The sequence below is a fragment of the Canis aureus genome, chromosome 10, assembly GCF_053574225.1.
Source record: "Canis aureus isolate CA01 chromosome 10, VMU_Caureus_v.1.0, whole genome shotgun sequence".
NCBI lineage: Eukaryota > Metazoa > Chordata > Mammalia > Carnivora > Canidae > Canis > Canis aureus.
In genome coordinates, this window is record NC_135620.1 from 56,755,920 (window position 1) to 56,775,611 (window position 19,692).

Consider the following 19,692-nt stretch of genomic DNA (forward strand, 5'->3'; position numbering starts at 1 on the left):
GCTCCCTGCGGGGAATCCGATGCGGGACTCGATCCCAGGACCCCAGGATCACAGCCTGAGCTAAAGGCAGATGCTCAGCCACTGAGCCACCCAGGTGCCCTTGGAGCTAAGATTTAACTGCAAGTCCTGTTGACTTTAAGCAGATCTGTCTCCACTTGACATATCACATTTGGACAAGACCTGCCCCTCCTTGGGCTTCAGTTTCTCTGTATCTAAAATCATCATCTTAATCAGCGGGTCCTGATGATCAATTTTACTTATTTTTCACCCAAGTCTTAAAGATATAGCTGATCAAATTGTACTTCTTATAAAGTAGCTACCCATTCTTTTTTCTAAATATTCAAACATATTTATTGAGAGTCTGTGTCCAACACTGAATTAGGCTCTGAGAATACAGCAGTGACTGACCATCATAGCTCCCACTTTCATGATCATAATGGTCTACCTGGCCATGCAGACGTCTAAAGGCTGACAGTATAGTGTGATTATTACAACACTAATAGTGGGTTAAAAGTGTGAGAATTAGCTTACCAAAGATGGTAATTCATCATTTAGTAGCAATCATTTTTTTAAGATATACAAAATAACTTGCAGAAATTTTGACTGGGGTTGCATTAAACTTGTAGATGAAGTGGGAAAGAACTGGTATCTTGACATATTGAGTCTTCTTGTCCATGACTATGGAATATCAATTTATTTAGTTCTTTGATTTTTATACACGAGAGTTTTGTAGTTCTCCTCATATAACTTCTAACGTGTCTTGTTAGCTTTATACCTGAGTATTTCACTTTTGAAGGTACTAATATAAATGGTATTATGTTTTTAATTTACTATTCTTCTTGTTCTTTGCTGGAATATAGGAAAGTGATTAATTTTTGCATATCAACCTTGTATCCTGCAACCTTGCTATAATCATTTGTTGGTTTCAAGAGGGTTTTTTTTTTTTTTGTCAATTCTTTCAGATTTTCTACAGAGACAATAATATCAGCTGCAAACAAAGAGAGTTTTATTTCTTCCTTCCCAATAGATATACATTTTATTTTCTTTTCCTGCCTTATTGCATTAGCTAGAACTTCTATTCTGGTGTTGAAAAGGAGTGGTGAGTGGGTTCATCTTTGCCTTGTACCTAATCTTAGTAATAACATTTCAAGCTTCTTACCATTAAGCATGATGTTAACTGTAGGTTTTTTGAAGATATTCTTTACCGAGTTGAAGAAGTTCCATTTATTTCTAATTTACTGTGAGTTTTTATTATGAACGGGTGTTGGATTTTGTCAAATGCTTTTTCTATATCTATTGATATGACCATGTGACTTTTCTTTTTTAGCCTGTTGACATGATGGGTTCCTTAATTGATTTTCAAATGTTGAACCAGCTTTACATACCTGGGATAAATCCTACTTTTCATGATATATAACCTTTTTATACATTGTTGGATTCAATTTTCTATGTTTTTGAGAATTTTTGCATCCATGTTCATGAGAGATAGTGGTCTGTAGTTTTCCTGTAATGTCTTTGTTTGGTTTTGTTATTAGGATAATGCTGACCCCATAGAATGAGTTAGGAAGTAGTCTCTCTGCTTCCATTCTCTGAAAGAGATTGTGGAGAATTGGTATCATTTCTTCTTTTATATTTGGTACAATTCACCATGTGGGCCTGGTGCTTTCTATTTTGGAAGGTTATTAATTATTGATTCTATTTCTTTAATAAATAAAGGTCTATTCAAATTGTTTATTTCTTCTTATGTGAGCTTTGGCAAATGATGTCTTTCAAAGAATTGACCCATTTCATTCAGGTTATCATATTTTGTGGGCATTAAGAGTTTTTCATAGGACCCCTTTATTATCCTTTCAATTTCCATGGGATCTGTAGTAATGGGCCTCTTTCATTTCTGATATTAGTAATTTATGTTCTCTCTCTCTCTCTTCTTAGACTGGCTTGAGGCTTATCAATCTTATTGATCTTTTCAAAGAATCAGCTTTTCACTTCATTGATTCTCTCTATTGATTTTCCGTTTTCAGCCTCATTGATTTCTGTTCTAATTCTTATTTATGTTCTTCTGCTTACTTTGGATTTAATTTGCTCTTCTTTTTCTAGTTTTCTAAAATGGAAACTTAGATTATTGAATTTAGATTTTTCTTCTTTTTTGATATATGCATTAAATATGAGGTATTTCCCTCTAAGCACTACTTTTACTACATCCAACAAATCTAAAGAAGTTTTCATTTTTATTTAGTTCAAAAACTTTATCTTAAAGTTTCTTTTTTGTCCTATGTGTTACTTCGAAATATATTGTTTATTCACCACATATTTGGGGATTTTCAAAGTTATCTTTCTGTTACCGATTTCTAGTTCAATTCCACTCAGTTCTGAGAGCAGATGTATGATTTCTGTTCTTTTAAATGTTAAAATGTGTATCATGGCCCAGAATGTGATATATCTGGTGAATGTTACATGTGAACATAAAAAGAATGTGTATTCTGCTGCTGTAGGATAAAGTAGCCTATAAATGTCACTTCTATCCAGTTGATTGATGGTGTTGTTGAGTTCAATTATGTCCTTACTGATTTTCAGCCTTCTGGATCTTTCCATTTCTGATAGAGGACTATTGAAACCTCCAACTCTAGCAGCGATTCATCTTTCTCCTTGCAGTTCTATCAGCTTTTGCCTCTTATAGCTTGACACTCTGGTGTTAGGCACATATACATTAAGAATTGTTACGTCTTTTTGGAGAATTGACCCCTTTATCATTCTGTAATGCCCTTCTTTATCCCTGAAAACTCTCTTGACTTTGAAGTCTATTTAGTCACAATCAATTCTTTTTAAAAGCAAATTAATTTTTAGTTGAAGTATAATTAATGTTATAATAGTTTCAGGTGTTCAGTATGATGATTCAATATTTCTATACTTTTCTCAGTGCTCATCAAGATAAGTGTGCTCTTAATCCTCCTTATCCACTTCATCCATCGCACCCACCTGCCTCCCCTCTGGCAACCACCTGTTTGTTCTCTGTAGTAGGAGTCTTTTTTTTTTTTTTTTTGGTCTCTTTCTTTGATTGTTCATTTATTTCTTCAATTCCACATATGAATGAAAAGCTCTGTAAATGCCCCTGCTCCCTACCCCAGCTCTTCTCCCTGCACCCTCATTCCTCTCATAATCCAGAAAAGAGTTGACACCTGGCATGACAGGGCCTCCAGGACCTGCTCAGCCACAGTAGGTCCACTTGCATTGGCCTGGTGCACTTGCCCAGCAGTTATTAAATATTTTTATTATCAGACCCAGACAGGCCTTTTCTGGAGAGCGAGAGAGATGCTGTGGAAAGAACACAGCCTAGGGCCCTTTTCTCAGGAGTGTCCAATCTCCTCAGGGTCACAGAGAAAGCTGACATGCCCTCCTGGGGGCACATGGAAGCAGGAGAAGGAGGAAAGGATGATTTCAACAAGGAAGACTTTCTGGGAGCTGAACTTGTGTAGGGTTTCAGCCAGCAGGGATGATAGGAAGGGTGTTCCTGGCTCAGAGAGTCATTTCAGACAACCAGGGCCCACTGATGGTACATCCTGGTTTATCAGCTGCTGGTGTCCCCTTTCCTCCATGACACATCGTTTCCACCAACTGCTAATTACCTCATTTCCTTCAGAGGCTCTGATTGTCATCTACACCCCCTGGCTGAATTCCTCCAAAACGTGCTGGGGGCCACCTGAGCTCCTCTCCTCCCATTTGCCCTGGTCACTTGCCCAGTGGGGTGGTTTCCCAGGCGTCCTTCTTTGCTCTCTGCTGCTCAGAGGAGAACAATGACTCCATGGAGTTCCAACAGGGAAAGAGAAGCGACAAGTGGAGGGCACATAGGGAGGTAGGGACTCCACTCATCCCTCAGTGAACACTGACTGATGTCCTACTGTGTGCTGAGCATGTGGGCACCGTGGGATGAATAAGGTGCCTTTTTCATCCTACTGAGAGTATATAGTCTGATGGCAGAGACAACACCAGTATGAAAACAACTCTGAACAGAGGAATACAAGTTCCATGAGGGAGGCTATGGATAAATTCTATGAAGCACAAGAGGGCAAGCCATAACTCGCTGGGGCCATCCATATAAAGGCTCCTGGAGAGGAATTGAGAATGGCCTTGAAGGACAGGCAGGGTTTGGACAAGTGAAGTAGAAAGGAAAGGGCACCCCAGGTGGCAGGGACAGGATGAGCAAAGGCAAAGCAGTGGGAGAGCACCAGGCATGCACAGGGAAGCTAAGATCAGCCCCACTGTAAGGGAGCAGTGAGCCTTGAGGCTGAGCAAGGGAGGAGAAGCAGGTAGTAGAGGCTGCTGCAGACTAAGGAGTGTGGAATTCTCAAGTGAGGGGTTCAGGAGCCATGGCGTGTCAAAGGGGAGCAGAGACGTGGGAGTCGTGCTTCGTGAAGGAGGTTGTAGAGATCATCTCGCCTGGTCCCTGGCTTGAGAAGCACGAGTGTGCAAGGGACTCTCACTCCCAGTAAGGCCCTATCAGTATTTTAGGTTCTACTCCAGAGAGACTCCAGCCTTGCTCAGGATGACTCATGGGTACCTTTGCTTTGCTCCTGCGTTTCAAGGCCCTTGCGGAGATGCTCAAGGTAAACAAGGTGTTGAAGACACTGAACGTGGAATCCAACTTCATTTCCGGGGCTGGGATCCTGCGCCTGGTGGAGGCTCTCCCCTACAACACTTCTCTAGTGGAACTGAAAATCGATAACCAGGTAAGATGGACAAAGGTCTCTTTGTGTCCCTCACTACATGATGCTCACGGTGCTGCACTTGCCCTTGTACTGACAGATGGGTAGATGCTGCTGGATGGCGCAGATCCAAAGCCCAGCTTACAGGCACCCCAAAGGTCGCTGGTTCACACCTTCCACCATGCTCATCTTCCTTCTGCACCATGCCCATCAAGTGCCCTGCCAGCTTCTGCTTGCATACTCCTAGTGATGGGAGCTCACTGCTTAGCAAGATCACCCCTACAGTCCTTAGTGAGAACATCCCTCCCACGTCCAGGAGAAATCAGCTTCCTGCAAGCATGTTTATTGGCCTTAATTCTGTTCTCTGCTGCACGTGGGACACATCTGGGGCACAGTTCTTATAAACCACTGGAGTCTTCCCCACCAGGCTGAATATCCCTGTTTTCTTCAAACACCCCCACTCCCACCCTACTCAGTGGGCTTTTGAGTCTCCTTACCATCGAGTTTATTCTCTGGGCCAATACTAGTTTGGCCTTTACGTTTATGGGATTGCAATTTCTCTGTAACTTCCATGGTTCAGTCATTTAGTATCAGGGCAACTCTTTCACTTCTGACTTTCTAAGATGATGCCGGTTACGATGTCTTACATGTTGCATGTGTTAAAGGTCCAATTGTGGGCTGGGCTCGGTGTGATGTATCTTACACACATCATCTCTGACCTTCCCCAAAACCCTGCAGGATGTGGGTCTTATCTGACCCAGTCTACAGAGGAGAAGGAGCCCCGACAGGCTAAGACAAGCAACTTTCCCAGTGTCAACCACTTAGCACTTTGGGAAGCAGGATTCAAATCCAGGTCTCTGTGACTCCAAAACCCACACTTTCCATGACGCCACATTGCTTTTGATGTTAAAATACTTTATTCTTTATGTCCTCTGGATAGGGAACTTTTATTTTCCTACCTGGAAATGTTTGTTGAATGGTCATATAAATAAGTGCATGGGGAAAAAAAGATGAGAAACAAATTTAACGAAATTGTAAATGGCAGTTGTTCTGGAACTAGACTGATCGTAGGCATCTCTCCTCAACTCCACTTCAGTGATGGCACAGTGGTACCTTGAAGTCATTCCTGGTGGGAACATTTACACTATGGAAATTGACAAACACTACAAATTCATTTTTTTTTTTTTCTGAGAGCCTCCATATTGCTACTTTCTTCCAACGACCTACCTTAGGGCCTCTAACCTTCTCCCCAGAGGGAATTAAGTGATCCTCCCCATGTTCTCCTAGCACTTCAGCTTTCCATGAACTTCTCAGATGCTGGTGCTGGTGCTGTATTTGGGCCATCTCTTTATTTCAGTGCCCAGCTCAGAACTTGGCCTCTCAGTGGTGCATGGTAAGCGGGGCTACCCTGGGTGGTTGTGAATGTTGTTCACTGCACAAGGGGCAAGACGGCAAAATCCAACCCACACTCTACTATCCAAGAGATAGTAGACAGCTTGTTTACCCAGAGAAGATACTTTTTTCTAATTCATATAAAGGGGCCCCACAAGTCTGCAGCAGCCTTGTCATGTGAATTTGCTGCACTGGACTCCTGCATCTCTCTCATGCCAGTGGCCTGCTGCTGCATCACCCATCTCCAGCCCCTCCCCACTATCACTCTTTCTGTGGCTGCTGATCCTGCTTTATTGCAGGCAGGAGGGGCAGGTCAGCTGGAAAGAAGGCATGCAGCAGGCTTAGCAGCAGCCCTGGGCCAAGGCCTGGGATTGGCTATTCATGTGACTCCAAGCCTGGCTGGGCAGGGAGTCAGGGTCTACCCAGCGTCAGCTGAAACCTGACTCCTGGGGCAGAATGTTGGCCAAAAGTGACCCAGAGCACCGGCCTCAGGTCATTGTGATGACAGCTGGCAGAGACCGAGCTGCTTACCTTCCCTCTCACTGCTGTCCGAGCTTGCTGCGCCCAGAGACACTGCCAGGTCTGACCGGCACCCTCACTCTCACTGAACACCCTGGCGTGAGAATTCACTTCCCTGAGCCTCAGTTCCCTCACTTTCAAAATGGGGATAGTAAGAACCTCTACTTCTAAGGAGATGAGAGATGTAAACTATGAGGTTGTGAACTTTTATAATTACTCTGAAGGTGACCTAGAGAGTTCACAGTATCCTAAGAGTTAATTTACTGAGGAGGTACCATGTATCCATTATCTCCTTTAATGCTCTCAAAGACTCTTTGTGAGTGGGTATTACAACCCACCTCTGTGTTGCTAATGAGGACACTCAGGCCTGGGCAGGCTCTGTAACCTGCCCATGGTCACACAGTGAGTAAGTGACAGAGGCAAGATTGGAACCCAGGTTGATGTGACTCCACAGTCCATGAACTGTGCCTCTCTGGGCTCTTGACTCCTACTGAAGGTTTGAGTGGGCTTTACTTGGCTTCTTTGCTGGTCCCTTTCACTTGGTGTGAAGCTGGAGCACAAGTCACCTCCCCCCACCATCCTGGGAGCCTCTTTTTTTTTTTGGTTTATCTCATCCTTTGATGAGTGCTGACTGAACCCCAGCACTATGATAGGCTTTGTGAGAAAGAGGCTCTGGCTCTGCCCTCCAGCAGTCCCACGCTAGAAGGGAAGGCAGCCAGGTACAGGAATGATCACTGATCCATCCAGGTGCTTCAGCAAGCCACAGATGGTGGGCCTTTGGGGAAGCAATCTCAGTCAGCAGCAGGCATCATGAAGGGCTTCTTGGAGGTGGTGGAGTTTGAAAACTCCTAGGATGGAGAGTATCTCAGAGAGTGAAGTGGAGGCTGTGGCATCTCAAGTGCAATGAACCATATGAACAAGAAAGAAGGAGAGGGGAAAGCTATGAAGCCCATCCCCTGGAAGAAGCGAGAAAGGGAACTGGGAATCTGAAGGCTCTGAATGGGTAGGTGGAGTGAAAGTGGGCTGTGGGCTGTTCTGGGAAGATGATTCCCAGCTGGATAGGAGAGGATTGAAGGCAGGGTCCAGGGCCTAGGAGACCAGCAGGGGACTGTGACCACCCAGATGGGGGGGACCCATGGGGCAGCGCTCCCACAGGCCTAGAGTCTAGGGAAAGCTACCAGGGCCTCTCACAGTGCATCTCTCCTCTGGTGCCCCAGCTCTGGACTCAGGGGTGGGCCAAAGAGGAGGTGATGAGTGGCATTTGATTTATTCCTCATTCCTGGTTAGTCACCAAGGTCCTCAGAGGCTGCTGCTTTCCCCTCAGCCCTTGGGACTGTAACCTGCATTAGGGAGCCTCTGTCCTCCTTCTTCCTTATACGGCCAACAAAGGAGAAAGGGACTTGAGGAGTTCTACGGGGTGACAGGAGCCTGGCTGGCCAGCTGAAGACCCAAGTCCGAGAACCAGGATCCTGGGGCTGTTTGTTTACCCAGTCATCTCTCTTTATCTCCAGGCCATGGCCTGCTCTGCCTCAAGTGGCCCTGAGCCAGCAGGGAGGTGGGGGGGGGAGGGGGGAAAGAGGCCAGGACCCAGAGCCGAGGGCTTCAAGAAAATGTCTAGTCCTGCCCTCCTTTTGCAGGTGGGAAAACTGAGGATCAAAGAAGGGATGGGACCTGCTGAGGTCACGGATCAAGTTAGGGCCAGCGCTGGGCCAGAACTGAGGTGTCCCGCCTTCCAGACAGGCTGCATTTGTGGGTGGACAGGAGAGGCCCTCAGCCTCCAGGGGCGGGCACTGCATTCGCAGAGCCTGCCAGCCCTCTCCATCCCCAATTGGCCAAATCCAAGTGGTGATCTCTGGCCCTCTGGATTGGCCCTCCTCACTCCCACCAAAGCCACCCCCAGCAGGGCCCCTTCCAGAACCTCAGAGCACAGGGTACCCCCTGCCCTTCAGTGCAGACAGGCCTGAAAACAGGACCCCCACCCAGATGAAGTCACATGCCGTGTCTAGGGCATATCAGCCGGATTTCTCACATTTCACTCCAATATTTGACAGTGAGGATATGCTTTGTATTTTGAAAAGAAGCTAAAGGAAGCGGATTGCATTTCCTTGTTTACCCAGATTGGATTATTTTTCTAGTGCAAGTAAGTTTAGAGAGAAAACAAAAGCCACGCTGGAATAGGATCCTGAAGGTTTTCACACAGGATGACCCCCTTAATTTTAGATTCATGGCAGCTGGTTAAAATTTTTTTTAAATGAGGCTGAGTATAGCTTTTGGTTTTGCAAAAAAAAAAAAGGGAAACCAAAACAAGCAAAACTTCACCACCAAACATGTTCCCTGCTTTTTGTTCCTTATATATTCAATAGCTTCTAAGCAGCGGTTCTTGGCTTGTGCATAATTTTTGTGTCTGTCTCTGTCTGCATTGAAGTAATTCTGCCCAGAAACATCCAGGATCCAAGAGAGGACAGGCCTGCCTCACTGTCCGTTCCTTGAAATGCCAAGTACAGTCTTTCAGTGACCTCACTTCTCAGGGAAAAATGAGATAGAGTCCGTGGAAATTAGAGAACAACAATATGATGTCAAGAAAATCCTTTTCTTACTCAGCATGAATCAGAATAAAGATTGGTGGGGTGCCTGGGTGGCTCAGTGGTTGAATGTTGCCTTCACTCCGGTTGTGTTCTCAGGGTCCTGGGATCGAGTCCCGCATTGGGCTCCCCACAGGGAGCCTGCTTCTCTTTCTGCCTATGTCTCTGCTTCTCTCTGTGTCTCTCATGAATAAATAAACAAAACCTTAAAAAAAAAAAAAAAAGACTAAAGATTGGTAACAACAACCATCTTGGATCCATGTCCAATCCCCAGTGAAAGCCGCACTCTGTTCTGAAAAGCCAAAAGCTTTCCAGACAGGAGACAGGCTGACCCAGGGATAACCTGTCTCCAAATCTCTGACACTTGAAGTCATACGAGGATTGAGTCCAAGCTAAGCCTCCGCTCTGTTGTAATCTTGCTGTGTAATGGTGGGGAGGGGCCACTTAATGTACCCATGCCTCAGTCTCCTCACCTCTAAAATGGGAAGGATTCACATACTGGTGCAACGGGGTTGTTAGAGGCTTTAATATGTTGATCCTTAAGGAGTACCTGGCATGTGTCTTCTCTCAATAAGGGGGAGGCGATATTGCTGTTGGTTTATTGTTGTTGTTGTTGCTTGAGGTTTTTTTTTTTTTTTTTTTTTTTTAGAGAGGGGGTGGAGAGGGGTAGAGGGAGATGCGGGGAGAGAATCCTAAGCAGGTTGCACACCCGGTGCAGAGCCTGACGTAGGGCTCAATCTCACAACCCTGAGATCATGACCTGAGCCAAAATCAAGAGTCAGATGCTTAATCAACTGAGCCACCCAGATGCCCTGATATTCCTACTGTTAATTAGGCCAGTCGGTGGGGGGGGAGGGGGGCACTGACCTCTGTGAGATTCTAGCTGGTGCAGGAAACAATTTTTATCTCCTTCCTCTCATCCCTGTTCCCTTTCCTACTTATGTTTATTTCTTATTAAAGTGTAACTTCCATAGAGTAACAAACACATCGTAAGTGGACAGATTAATGGATTTATATTATATATTTATATATGGACTTATGTGGTATATTATTATATAATAATGTAGTATATTACATATATATGCACACGTACACACCTGGGTAAACACCAAGATTAAGATATAGGACATTTCCAGTGTCCCATATCCCTCCTCCCAATTAATACCTTCCAAAAGCAATCATGTCTTGATTTCTATCACCATAGATGAGTTTTGTCTGCTCTTACGTATGTGCTGTTTTGTGTCTGGCTTTTTTTGTTCAGCATCGTCTGTTAGTATATCAGTTATCTATAGCTGTGTAACAAATTACCTCCCATAACTTAGCAGCTTAAAATAACAACAAACATGAATAAGCTCACAGTTTCTGAGAGTCAGGAATCCAGGAGCAGTTTGGCCACATGGTTCCAGCCCAAGATTTCTGACAAGACTGCAGTCAAGTACAGCCTGAAGGCCTGACCAGGGCTGGAGAAATCACTTCCAAGGTGGCTTCCTCCATGGCGGCTGGCAGGAAGCCTCAGCTCCTTGCTGTGTAGACCTCTTCAGCAGGCTGCTTGAGTGTCCTCACTATATGGCAGCGAACTTCTCCCAGAGTGAGCAGTCCAGGGCAGAGAAAGAAACAAGCCACAAATGCCTTTTATTAGCCAACCCTGGAAGTTACACAGTCACAGTCTGTTAGAAGTGAGTCAGTAAGCACAACCACCTTCGGAAGGGAGGAGTATCAAAGAATTGGGAGACATACTGTGTAAATAACCAAAATGAGAATCAGCTGTCTTATTTTCCTTTGCTGTATTTTGGCCAGAAAGACCTTTCTAACCAGCAGAGGTACACAAGGATAGAGCGGGTGCCTCAAAGGTGACGTGCTCCCATCCTCAGGGGTGTGGAAGCAGAACAGAACTTAGCAGCTGTGATATGAAGGGAATTTCAAGATCAGCCAGGGTTTGCAACTCTGAACTTGGACTAGATCATTCCCATGGCTCCTATTGTTGTTTTTGTTTTTGTTTTTAAGTGTTCCCAGTTGCCCAACATCTTCTGGACCACAAAGAAAAGGCCATGATTGGCCCCATCAGATGCACAAAGTGAGCTTTCTCATGACCATGGTGCCTCTGGCTGGAATGGGGATCTCAGAGCCACCCACTCAATTCCACCTTGGGCATTGGCTGGTTGTTCATAAGCCAGTGAATCTGGTCGTCTTCTCATCAGGTTGATGATACTTGGCCACAGGAAAGGTGTGAGGAGACAAGAGCCATCATCACTGTTGAGGGGCTTATTAGCATTTGTACCCTCTTGGCGATTTTAACTTAAAATACGCTTGTCTTTCAACCCAGCCATTCCACAGCCCCATGTCCAGCCTTAAGGGTCCCAGCTCCCTCCCCTGCAAAGCCACTGCCACCACTGCTTGTAACAAGGAAAACAGAGCAAGCTAAATATCCATCTGCACCAGGGCATCCCATGAAGCAGTTCAAAGGAATGAGGTGGTTCTCTATGTACTGGGTTAGAAAGATCTCCAGAAATGTTAAATGAAAAAGACAAGTTGTAGAATAGTGAGTATAATATCAATCCATTTAAAGAAAAAATCAAAAATAAAAAATCTGTACATTTTTATTATATACTTCATAGAAAAAAATCCAGGGGAACACACCCCATGAAACTGGTGCCTCCTCTGTAGAAAGTGGGTAGGATTGGGATTAGGGGTGTGAAGGGAAATTCTGATTTTACTCAATCTGCTGGAGTATTATTTGAATTTGTAATAATAAGATTCTATTTATTCACGAGTGAGTGATTCAATTCTCAAGCACATCTGAAGGGAGAGGGATAAGAGTTCCTCCCCAACGCCTTCTCCCTGGCTTGGCTGCCACAGTCGACTGTGGCCAGTCCTGGCATGACCTGCCCTTGGGGGTCAGCGGGCTCCCAATTGCCCCACACCCACTGTCCAGGCGGTCTCCTGATTTTTATATGCCATCCAAGCAAGCCATTCAGGGAGTCACAGAATGTAGGCCCCCAGAGGCCTTAAAGCTTACAGAGCCCAAGCCTTCTCCATTCATAATGACATCCAGGAGACTCTCAAAAGATACTTGCTACCATCTGATCAAACACCTCCAGGACAGGTAGTCCACCACCTTGCCAGGCAGTCCCTTTCAAACTCCATCTTCCTATAGCCCCTCTTCTCAGCCCTACCTCTGCCTTCTGAGCTCTCTCAGAGGCACCCAAGTTAGGCGGGAACTAGGAAAACTCTGGAGCCAACCTCCTGTGTTCAAATACTGGTTCTGTAACTAACTAGCTCTGTGATTTGGGGGGAATGTGTTAATGCCCCTGCTCTTCGTGTACCTTGCCTATAAGCTTCCCAGAAAGCAACCCCAAGGAGAGGCCAGGCTTCCTTCTAAGTGGGATGGGTGGGGAACCTTCTAGGTCCTTCTTGGGCCCTTATATGGCCTCTATACTCTCTCCCAGGCCAAGTGGGCCAGAGCCCAGGGCTGTGCTGAGTCCCCTGAGGACAGGCCCGAGTTCTTCCCGGTTCTTTCAGTAGCCATGACAGATGGGCAATGGAACTTCACCAGTGTCACTCTACCTGCCCAGCCTGGTGTTCCCAGCCCCATTTGAACCCAGGCAGGCTCTGGTGAACTCATAATACCTGGGAGGAGTTCTCCATCAGGAGTCTCAGCTAAGGTCCATGCTCATCTCTTTGGACATAGGGCTAATGTATCCTCTCAGCCCTTCCGTGTTGTTGTGTATCAATGGTGTTCCTATTTTCTCCATTCAATTCAATTCCTCGACCTTGACCTGGAGGTAGTGGGTCCTATATGCTATCTGAGGGCTAGTCTAGGGGGATCACTATTGAATAGAATCTTCTGTGCTGATGGAAATATTCTACATCTGCACTGACCTACCTACACACTTGAAATGTGGCCAGTGCGACTAAGGAACTGAATTTTTAAACTGTATTTAATTTTAATTATTTAAAAATTTGATTAAAAAATGGGCGCAGGATCTAAATAGGTGTTTTTCCAAAGAAGACATACAGGTGGCCAACAGGTACATAAAAGGTTGTTCAACACCACTGATCATCAGGGAAATGCAAATCAAAACTGCAATATTACCTTACACCTGTCAAAATGGCTAAAATAAAAAGGACAAGAAATAACAAGTGTTGGTGAGGATGTGGAGAAAAGGAGACCCTTGTGTGGTGCTGGTGGGAACGTAAATCAGTGCAGCCGCTATGGAAAACAGTATGGAGGTTCCTCAAAAAATTAAAAATAAAACTACCATATGATCTAGCAATCCCACTTCTGAGTATTTATCTAAAGAAAACAAAAACACTATTTCAAAAAGATATCTGCACCCACATGTTCATTGCAACATTATTTACAATAGCCAAGACATGGAAACAAGTTTACACCAATGGATGAATGGATAAGGAAGATGTCTTATATATACACACTATTGAATACTACTCAGTCATAAAAAAGAAAGAAATCTGGCCATGCTCAATGACATGAATAGACCTCGAAGTCGAATAAGTCAGAGAAAGACAGTACTTGTAATCTCACTTACACATGGAACCTAAATAAAAACAAAACAACCAAACTCATAGATACAGAGAACAGATTAGTGGTTGCCAGAGGTGAGAGGTGAGGGGTGGACAAGATGGGTGAAGACCTGGCTGGGACCCCCCAGGACAATACTGGTGAAAGTGAACATTCTTGTCTTGTTCCTGCCCTTAGGGTGAAAGTCTTTAGGCCTTGATATGATGTTAGCTTGCTCTCCATGTCTTTTCAAATCCCTTTAAGTTTATGTTTATTTTTATCTTATTATATAAGGTAACAGGAAACTCAATAAGATACAAAGAAGAAAACAAAAACTCTTCTAAATCCCACCACCACTAGGACATTTCAGGCCTTTTCTAGGCATTAGGCATATATGTGCATATAGAAGATACAGGTCACTTTACTTAAATTTGACCGGTTTGGCTACTGAGCTTTTTTCCTCCCTCTGGTTTCATGGTCATCCTTCTGGGCCTGTGACCAAAGATTTGCATCATCATCTAACAACTGGCATGTTCACTTGTAAAGCTCAACTATCATTTATTTGAGCAACCCTCTCTCGATGAACCTCTAAGTTGCTTCTCTTTCTCCCTAGTATTATAAACAAAACTGATGAATATCCTCATTATATCCTTCCCAACACTATGTATTGTAAGGTTTTCCTTTTCTTTTGTTTTCTTTCAGTCTTTGTCACTAAAGGTCTTGGGGGTAGGGAACTAACATGATCAGAGGGAGGTTTTAAAAAATAAACTCTGGGCATTCCCAACTTACTATGTGATCTTAGGCAAATCCATTTCCCTCTCTGGGCCTCTACTTCGTTTGTAAATCAAAGGGATTCCTCTAAGTGACTGGTTACCAAACCTGGCTGTATATTGACATCACCTGGGAGTTTTACAAACCATAGTCACCTGAGTCTTATTTCCAGAGATTCTGATTTAATTAATATAGGGTAGAGCCTAGGGAGTAAGATTTCTAATCTCCTTGAGACTTGTTCATTTGAAGATCCCTCCTGCTCAGAGTTTTCTAGGAAGGCTACTGTGAGGCGGGGGAAAGATCTGTTCTTGGTGTCCAGCAGGCCTGGGTTTGACTCCCAGCTCATTCACTCTGGGCTGTTTGACCTTTCCCCTTCTCCAAACTTTCAATTCCCTGTTCTTGGGGCAGAGGAGGGGGAGTGGGGCATAGTTAAAATCCCCGCCCACCACTCAGAATTTCTGCGCACAGAGAGGATGTAACTCCTGCACAAATAGGATGAGTGGTGACTACTGTTCTTTTTCTTGATCAAAGAGCCAGCCTCTGGGCAACAAAGTGGAAATGGAGATTGTGAACATGTTGGAAAAGAATGCAACGCTTCTCAAATTCGGCTACCACTTCACCCAGCAGGGGCCCCGGCTGCGGGCGTCCAACGCGATGATGAACAACAATGACCTTGGTGAGTGATCCTGCGCCACCTGCCCCACCCGCCTGTCCCCTTCCCACCTGTCCTGGACGGGCCGGAGGGAGTGTGGTATGGAGGGAATATTCCACTGATCCCTTCTCTGAGGGAGTCCTCTCCTTGAGCCAGACTCCTGACTCTCACATTGGTCAGGATTCCTTGTTCTGTGCGCCTGGCCTGCTGCCTCCCCAGGACGGTGCGAGCCGCATCTGCAGGAGCCGATGCTGAGCGCGCTCCAACCCACAGGCTCAGCACAGCTCAAGGCTGGAGCCCCATTGCGCCCAGCTCGCCCTCTTTCTGAGCGAAATCACATGTGGCAGCCAGGGCACAGGCAGTCTTTTCTCTGAGCTCAGAGTCCTCTCCCAACCATTGGGTCTGAGTCTAGTCCCAGCCCCCAAAGCCACTGACCAGCCCAACTGCCCAAAGCCCATGGCCAGCAGCCTTCAACAGGGCCTTCAAGGTAAAAGTTGAAAATGTCGACTTCATAGAAAGTTAAACAGGTTACATGAATTTCATCTCAGTTAAAGGCATAGCTTATATTTTGTCTAGGAAGGAAATGAAAAAAAAGTCATCTTTTTTTTTGAGTATCAGCCGAATAGGTATGCAAGTCAGATGAATGAAAAGGATTGATCAATGACTTACTTACAGGTGCCTATTGTTTTCAAGCTCTGTGCATATTTATGATGTGTATTCCTGCTGGCTGCTAAAAGAATTTGATACAGTGTCCACAAAGGACTATGTCCTCTAAGGCTGTAGGGAAATAGGAGGAAAAAAACAATAAAATGAGTAGGTCTAATATGTTGACATAATTGATCATTATATTTAGCTGTGAGTTTTCTAGAACCAAAGCAAGATGAATCAAGTTACAATACTCTTACTACAGAAGAGAAGGAAACATAATAAGCTTAGAAAGAACGAGAAAAAGGGAAAGAGAAGGAAAGAGAGAGAAAATGAGAAAGGGGAAAGAAAGCTTCTTTCTGGGACTGAATTATGAAATAATTATGTTTTCTAAAGGACAGTGTCTTCGGTGAGCTTTTCATCAAATTCAAGCCCCTTCTACACGTGGGATTTTCGTTTTTTGTTTCTAACACTCGGTAAAATCCAAAGAGCTTAATACTAAAGCACATTTCAAAGTTCAGGTATGTCACTTTCTAGTGATGAGTGTGAGACTAGGTTATTACCTGGAAGGCCCAGAAGAATGGAAGGGAGTGTGTAGGTGTATAGGCACAAAGCAGGTACTTGCAGAACCTATTCACAGATAACCGCAGAGCTACGCACATGCACGCACTTCAAATTGAGTTAATTGCACAAGCATTTGTCAAAGTCCTGTAGGACACTGTTGAAGATACAGGTTCCAGCTCTTGAGGATATCATAGTCCAGAAGTTATTCATTCATTGCTCACTCTAGGTGCCACTTTTTTCTAGAGCTGCAGGTCTAGAGAAGTCCATGAAATAAAGAAACAAAAATGCACCTACTATCCTGGTTTATCTGAAGTGCCCTTATTTGGAATAAGCACAAACACAAATAATTACAAATCATTACTGTGGTATAACCGAGGTGATGGCTACACTGATCTGTTGAGGAAGGCTGGCCACCCGGCTTCAGAGCCAGCACTTCAAAGCTCTGAGTTCTATTCTGCTGTGCCATAGCCTCACATTTTCCCCTCCCAGTTTAGATTAAGCTTCTTCTGTGCCCCTGACTGCCTATCCCAGTGCTAATCCAGTGGCAAAATGGCTGGAGGCCTTTTCTAGGGTCAGCAGTTCCAGATGATCAGGGGTACCGGAATTAGCTGCAGGCTGGATAGCCTGGCCCTTGAGGACTCTCCCAGTCCTGAGAGTCTGCGACTCCAAAACCATGGCCCAGAGCCTATCTCCAGCAGCTTCTGAGGTTATAGCTGGGTCCTAGGGTGCCAGAGCTGGAAGGGCCTTCAGACTCACCCCCACCCAGTTGCCTTTTGGGGAAACTGAAGCCTGGGAGGTACTGGCCTTCTAGGAAGGGGCTCAGCCAAGTCCCACCCATTGTTAGTTGCTGCAGACACTTTCGGAGCAACTTTTGTGTGCCTAGGACTGTGCCTGGGGACGTAAAGGGCAGCAAAGAGGCTAGTTCCTTGACTCCAAAACCTTTACAACCTTTAAGGAGAGAAAAGACTCAAGGGCATGCCGACAAATTCAAGAATGCACCTCCCTCTCTGTGTCTCTCATGAATAAATAAATAAAATCTTAAAAAAAAAAAATGCCTGCAAACTGTGCCTAAACAATGTGAAAAGTGACTCGAGAAGAAAGAGTGTGGTTAAGTAAAGCATCCCTGTTGTGGGTGGGCCTTTAGCCAGCTTTGCAGGGAAGAAAAATTGTGGGGAGGTCAGGAGGTGTTCTTGGGGTGGGATGGGGGGCTGCTAGCACAGGCAAGGAGGGGCAACATTGAGTGCTGGTTGGTGAAGTAGGATTTCTAGCTTTAAAGGCCAACTTGTGCCTATCTGCTAATATTTGTAAAAGAAACGCTTCTGGTTCTGATCATGCACCAACTTCCTCCAGCAAAAGAGAGGTCCTTTCTCTCCAACACAGTATTTTCATCCCGCTCTTGGTGCTCCGATGAAGCAGACAGGCTTCCATGCTTTCCAGCTGAATATTTTCTCCCGAGGCCTGTACCTGACCACTGTGGTGGTTCGCAGTGTTTGCTGCAGGGGCCCCAGCGGCAGTGAGCCCAGAGTGGACGGGCCCAACCTCTCCAGCTTCCTTCTCACTCCTGCCTGCACTGTGCTGGCTTCTGGTACATAGCCGGCCATGGGACAGGGTATGGGGGGGGCGGGGTGCCTGCCTGCAGGGTGCGTGGGCTCTTCCTTGGGGGATGTTCCATCCCCAAGGCCAGAGGTCAGCCAGCACCTCTGCAGACATTCTGACTGGTGTGCCTTCGGTCCTGTGCACTGAGCTGCTAGCAGAGTGTTGTGTGGGAACGAGCAGGGTACCCGGGACGCCGTGGGGTCAGGCAGGAGCCGTGAGTCCCCGTCTGTTTTCTCACAGCGATACCTCAGATGACTCCTACCTCTACACTATTTATAGCTGAGAGGCTAAGCATGGCTCTCAGGTCCTGTAAATCTGCCCCTGAAGCTCTCTGCACTTAATGAAATCTGAATTGCCAACTCCAAGTTAAGACCATTGGAAGTGTGGAAGTGGGGAGGGGAAGAAGGCTAACATGTTTAAAAGCAGAAGACTTTTCTAACAAGCATCCCAGACACGGTGCACCCCAAATCAATTTCATCATTTTCCCCCAAAACCACCTCAGGAAAGGGTATTGCTTTCCTCACGGCCATCCACGCCTCTGTATATGCTGCCCCACACCCCAGCCAGTCAGTGACCTCCTGGCCATCCTCATTGCCCTGCCTCATGTCAAGTCCTCAGCACATTCGCCTTGTGTCCTGCAACTTCTGTGCGCTGGCCAGCGTCTCTCACGAAATGCCCATCGCAAAGTTTGTTCAGTCATTTTGCTTAGAACCCTTGCTGGGCTCCCACTGCTCTCAGGTGAGAGTCCTCGACATGGCTCACACGTCCCTTAATAACCATTGCTGACAGTAACAGCGTTTCCTGTGTGCCAGGCGCTACTCTGAACACTTCCTATCTTGTTCACATGAGGCTCCCAACAACCAGGTGAGTTAGATCCTATTATTATCTCCATTCTGCAGTAAGGAAGTGGAGGTCCGGAGAAGGAGCTAAGGTTACCTGCAGTCAAGGGGTGGGAATGGGGTTTGAGCTGCAGTCTGAGGTCGGAGCCTGTGCCCCCAGCCTCCCCTTGTAGTGAGGCCGTGCTGGACTTCTCTGTTGACACCCCTGACAAGCCACACTCTCACCCCGTATTAGCACCAACCAGTCCAGGGAGCCTGAGTGCCTCCCAGTGACCCAGGCCAAAGTATCCCTGTAGAAGGCCACCACTCTTGACCCTCTCCCCTCCTCAGTCTATCCCTTTATCCTTCAGGATTCCGTGCACATGTTCCCTGCCATCCTTCTGACCATGTCATTCATTATGCCTTGTACTTGAGAGACAGCTACCAGGGTAACCTGTGCCATTTTATCAAACTTCCCCTTGGTATAGCTTGGTGCCATTAAACCAGATCTCTATTGTGGCCCTTGTGCTTGGCATAGAATAGCACTCAGTAAGTGCTATTGAACATATAAATGGATTTAAAATGCCTCCCAAACACATAATGGAGGTGTTCAAGCTTGGCAGGAAGCAGCAGAAGGGGCTTGAGCAGCGATTGGTCTAGAGGACTCTAGATTCTTTCTCTGGCTCTGACAGTGTACAAGTCTGGCAGTCTGCAACGAGAAGGACTTTGCTTTAATGGAAATAAAAAGCAGAGTGAATTGAAGGAAGATGTTAGGAGACTTGGCTTCTGCTTCCAGTTCTGTCACTTATTCACTGGGACTTGGGCCAAGTTACTCCCCTCTTGGCCTTAATTTCCTTCATCATTAAAATGGAGAAAAATAATCCCTAAGTAGGTGGATGCCTTGCCCATCTCCCCATCCCGTCCCAGTGAGAGC

General features: G+C 45.7%; 1 protein-coding gene and 1 long non-coding RNA gene across 5 annotated transcripts in view; one reads left to right on the top strand and one right to left on the bottom strand.

Moving 5' to 3' along the window:
- LOC144322498 (uncharacterized) overlaps positions 1-16,972 on the bottom strand; it is a 33,971-nt gene extending 16,999 nt beyond the window's left edge. For 3 of the 4 annotated variants that reach the window (XR_013388135.1, XR_013388132.1, XR_013388130.1), the window contains exons 1-2: positions 15,809-16,972; positions 10,551-10,770 (exon numbers count right to left, since the gene is read on the bottom strand). This is a non-coding gene — a long non-coding RNA (uncharacterized LOC144322498). The remainder of the gene's footprint in view (positions 1-10,550; positions 10,771-15,808) is intronic. The other variant, XR_013388131.1, reaches the window with a different exon arrangement.
- The window catches only part of TMOD1 (tropomodulin 1), an 80,957-nt gene that overhangs the window by 57,975 nt on the left and 3,290 nt on the right, over positions 1-19,692 (top strand). Inside the window, exons 8-9 of the mRNA XM_077912630.1 lie at positions 4,581-4,724; positions 15,015-15,159. Coding sequence (XP_077768756.1) covers positions 4,581-4,724; positions 15,015-15,159 — 289 coding nt within the window. The remainder of the gene's footprint in view (positions 1-4,580; positions 4,725-15,014; positions 15,160-19,692) is intronic.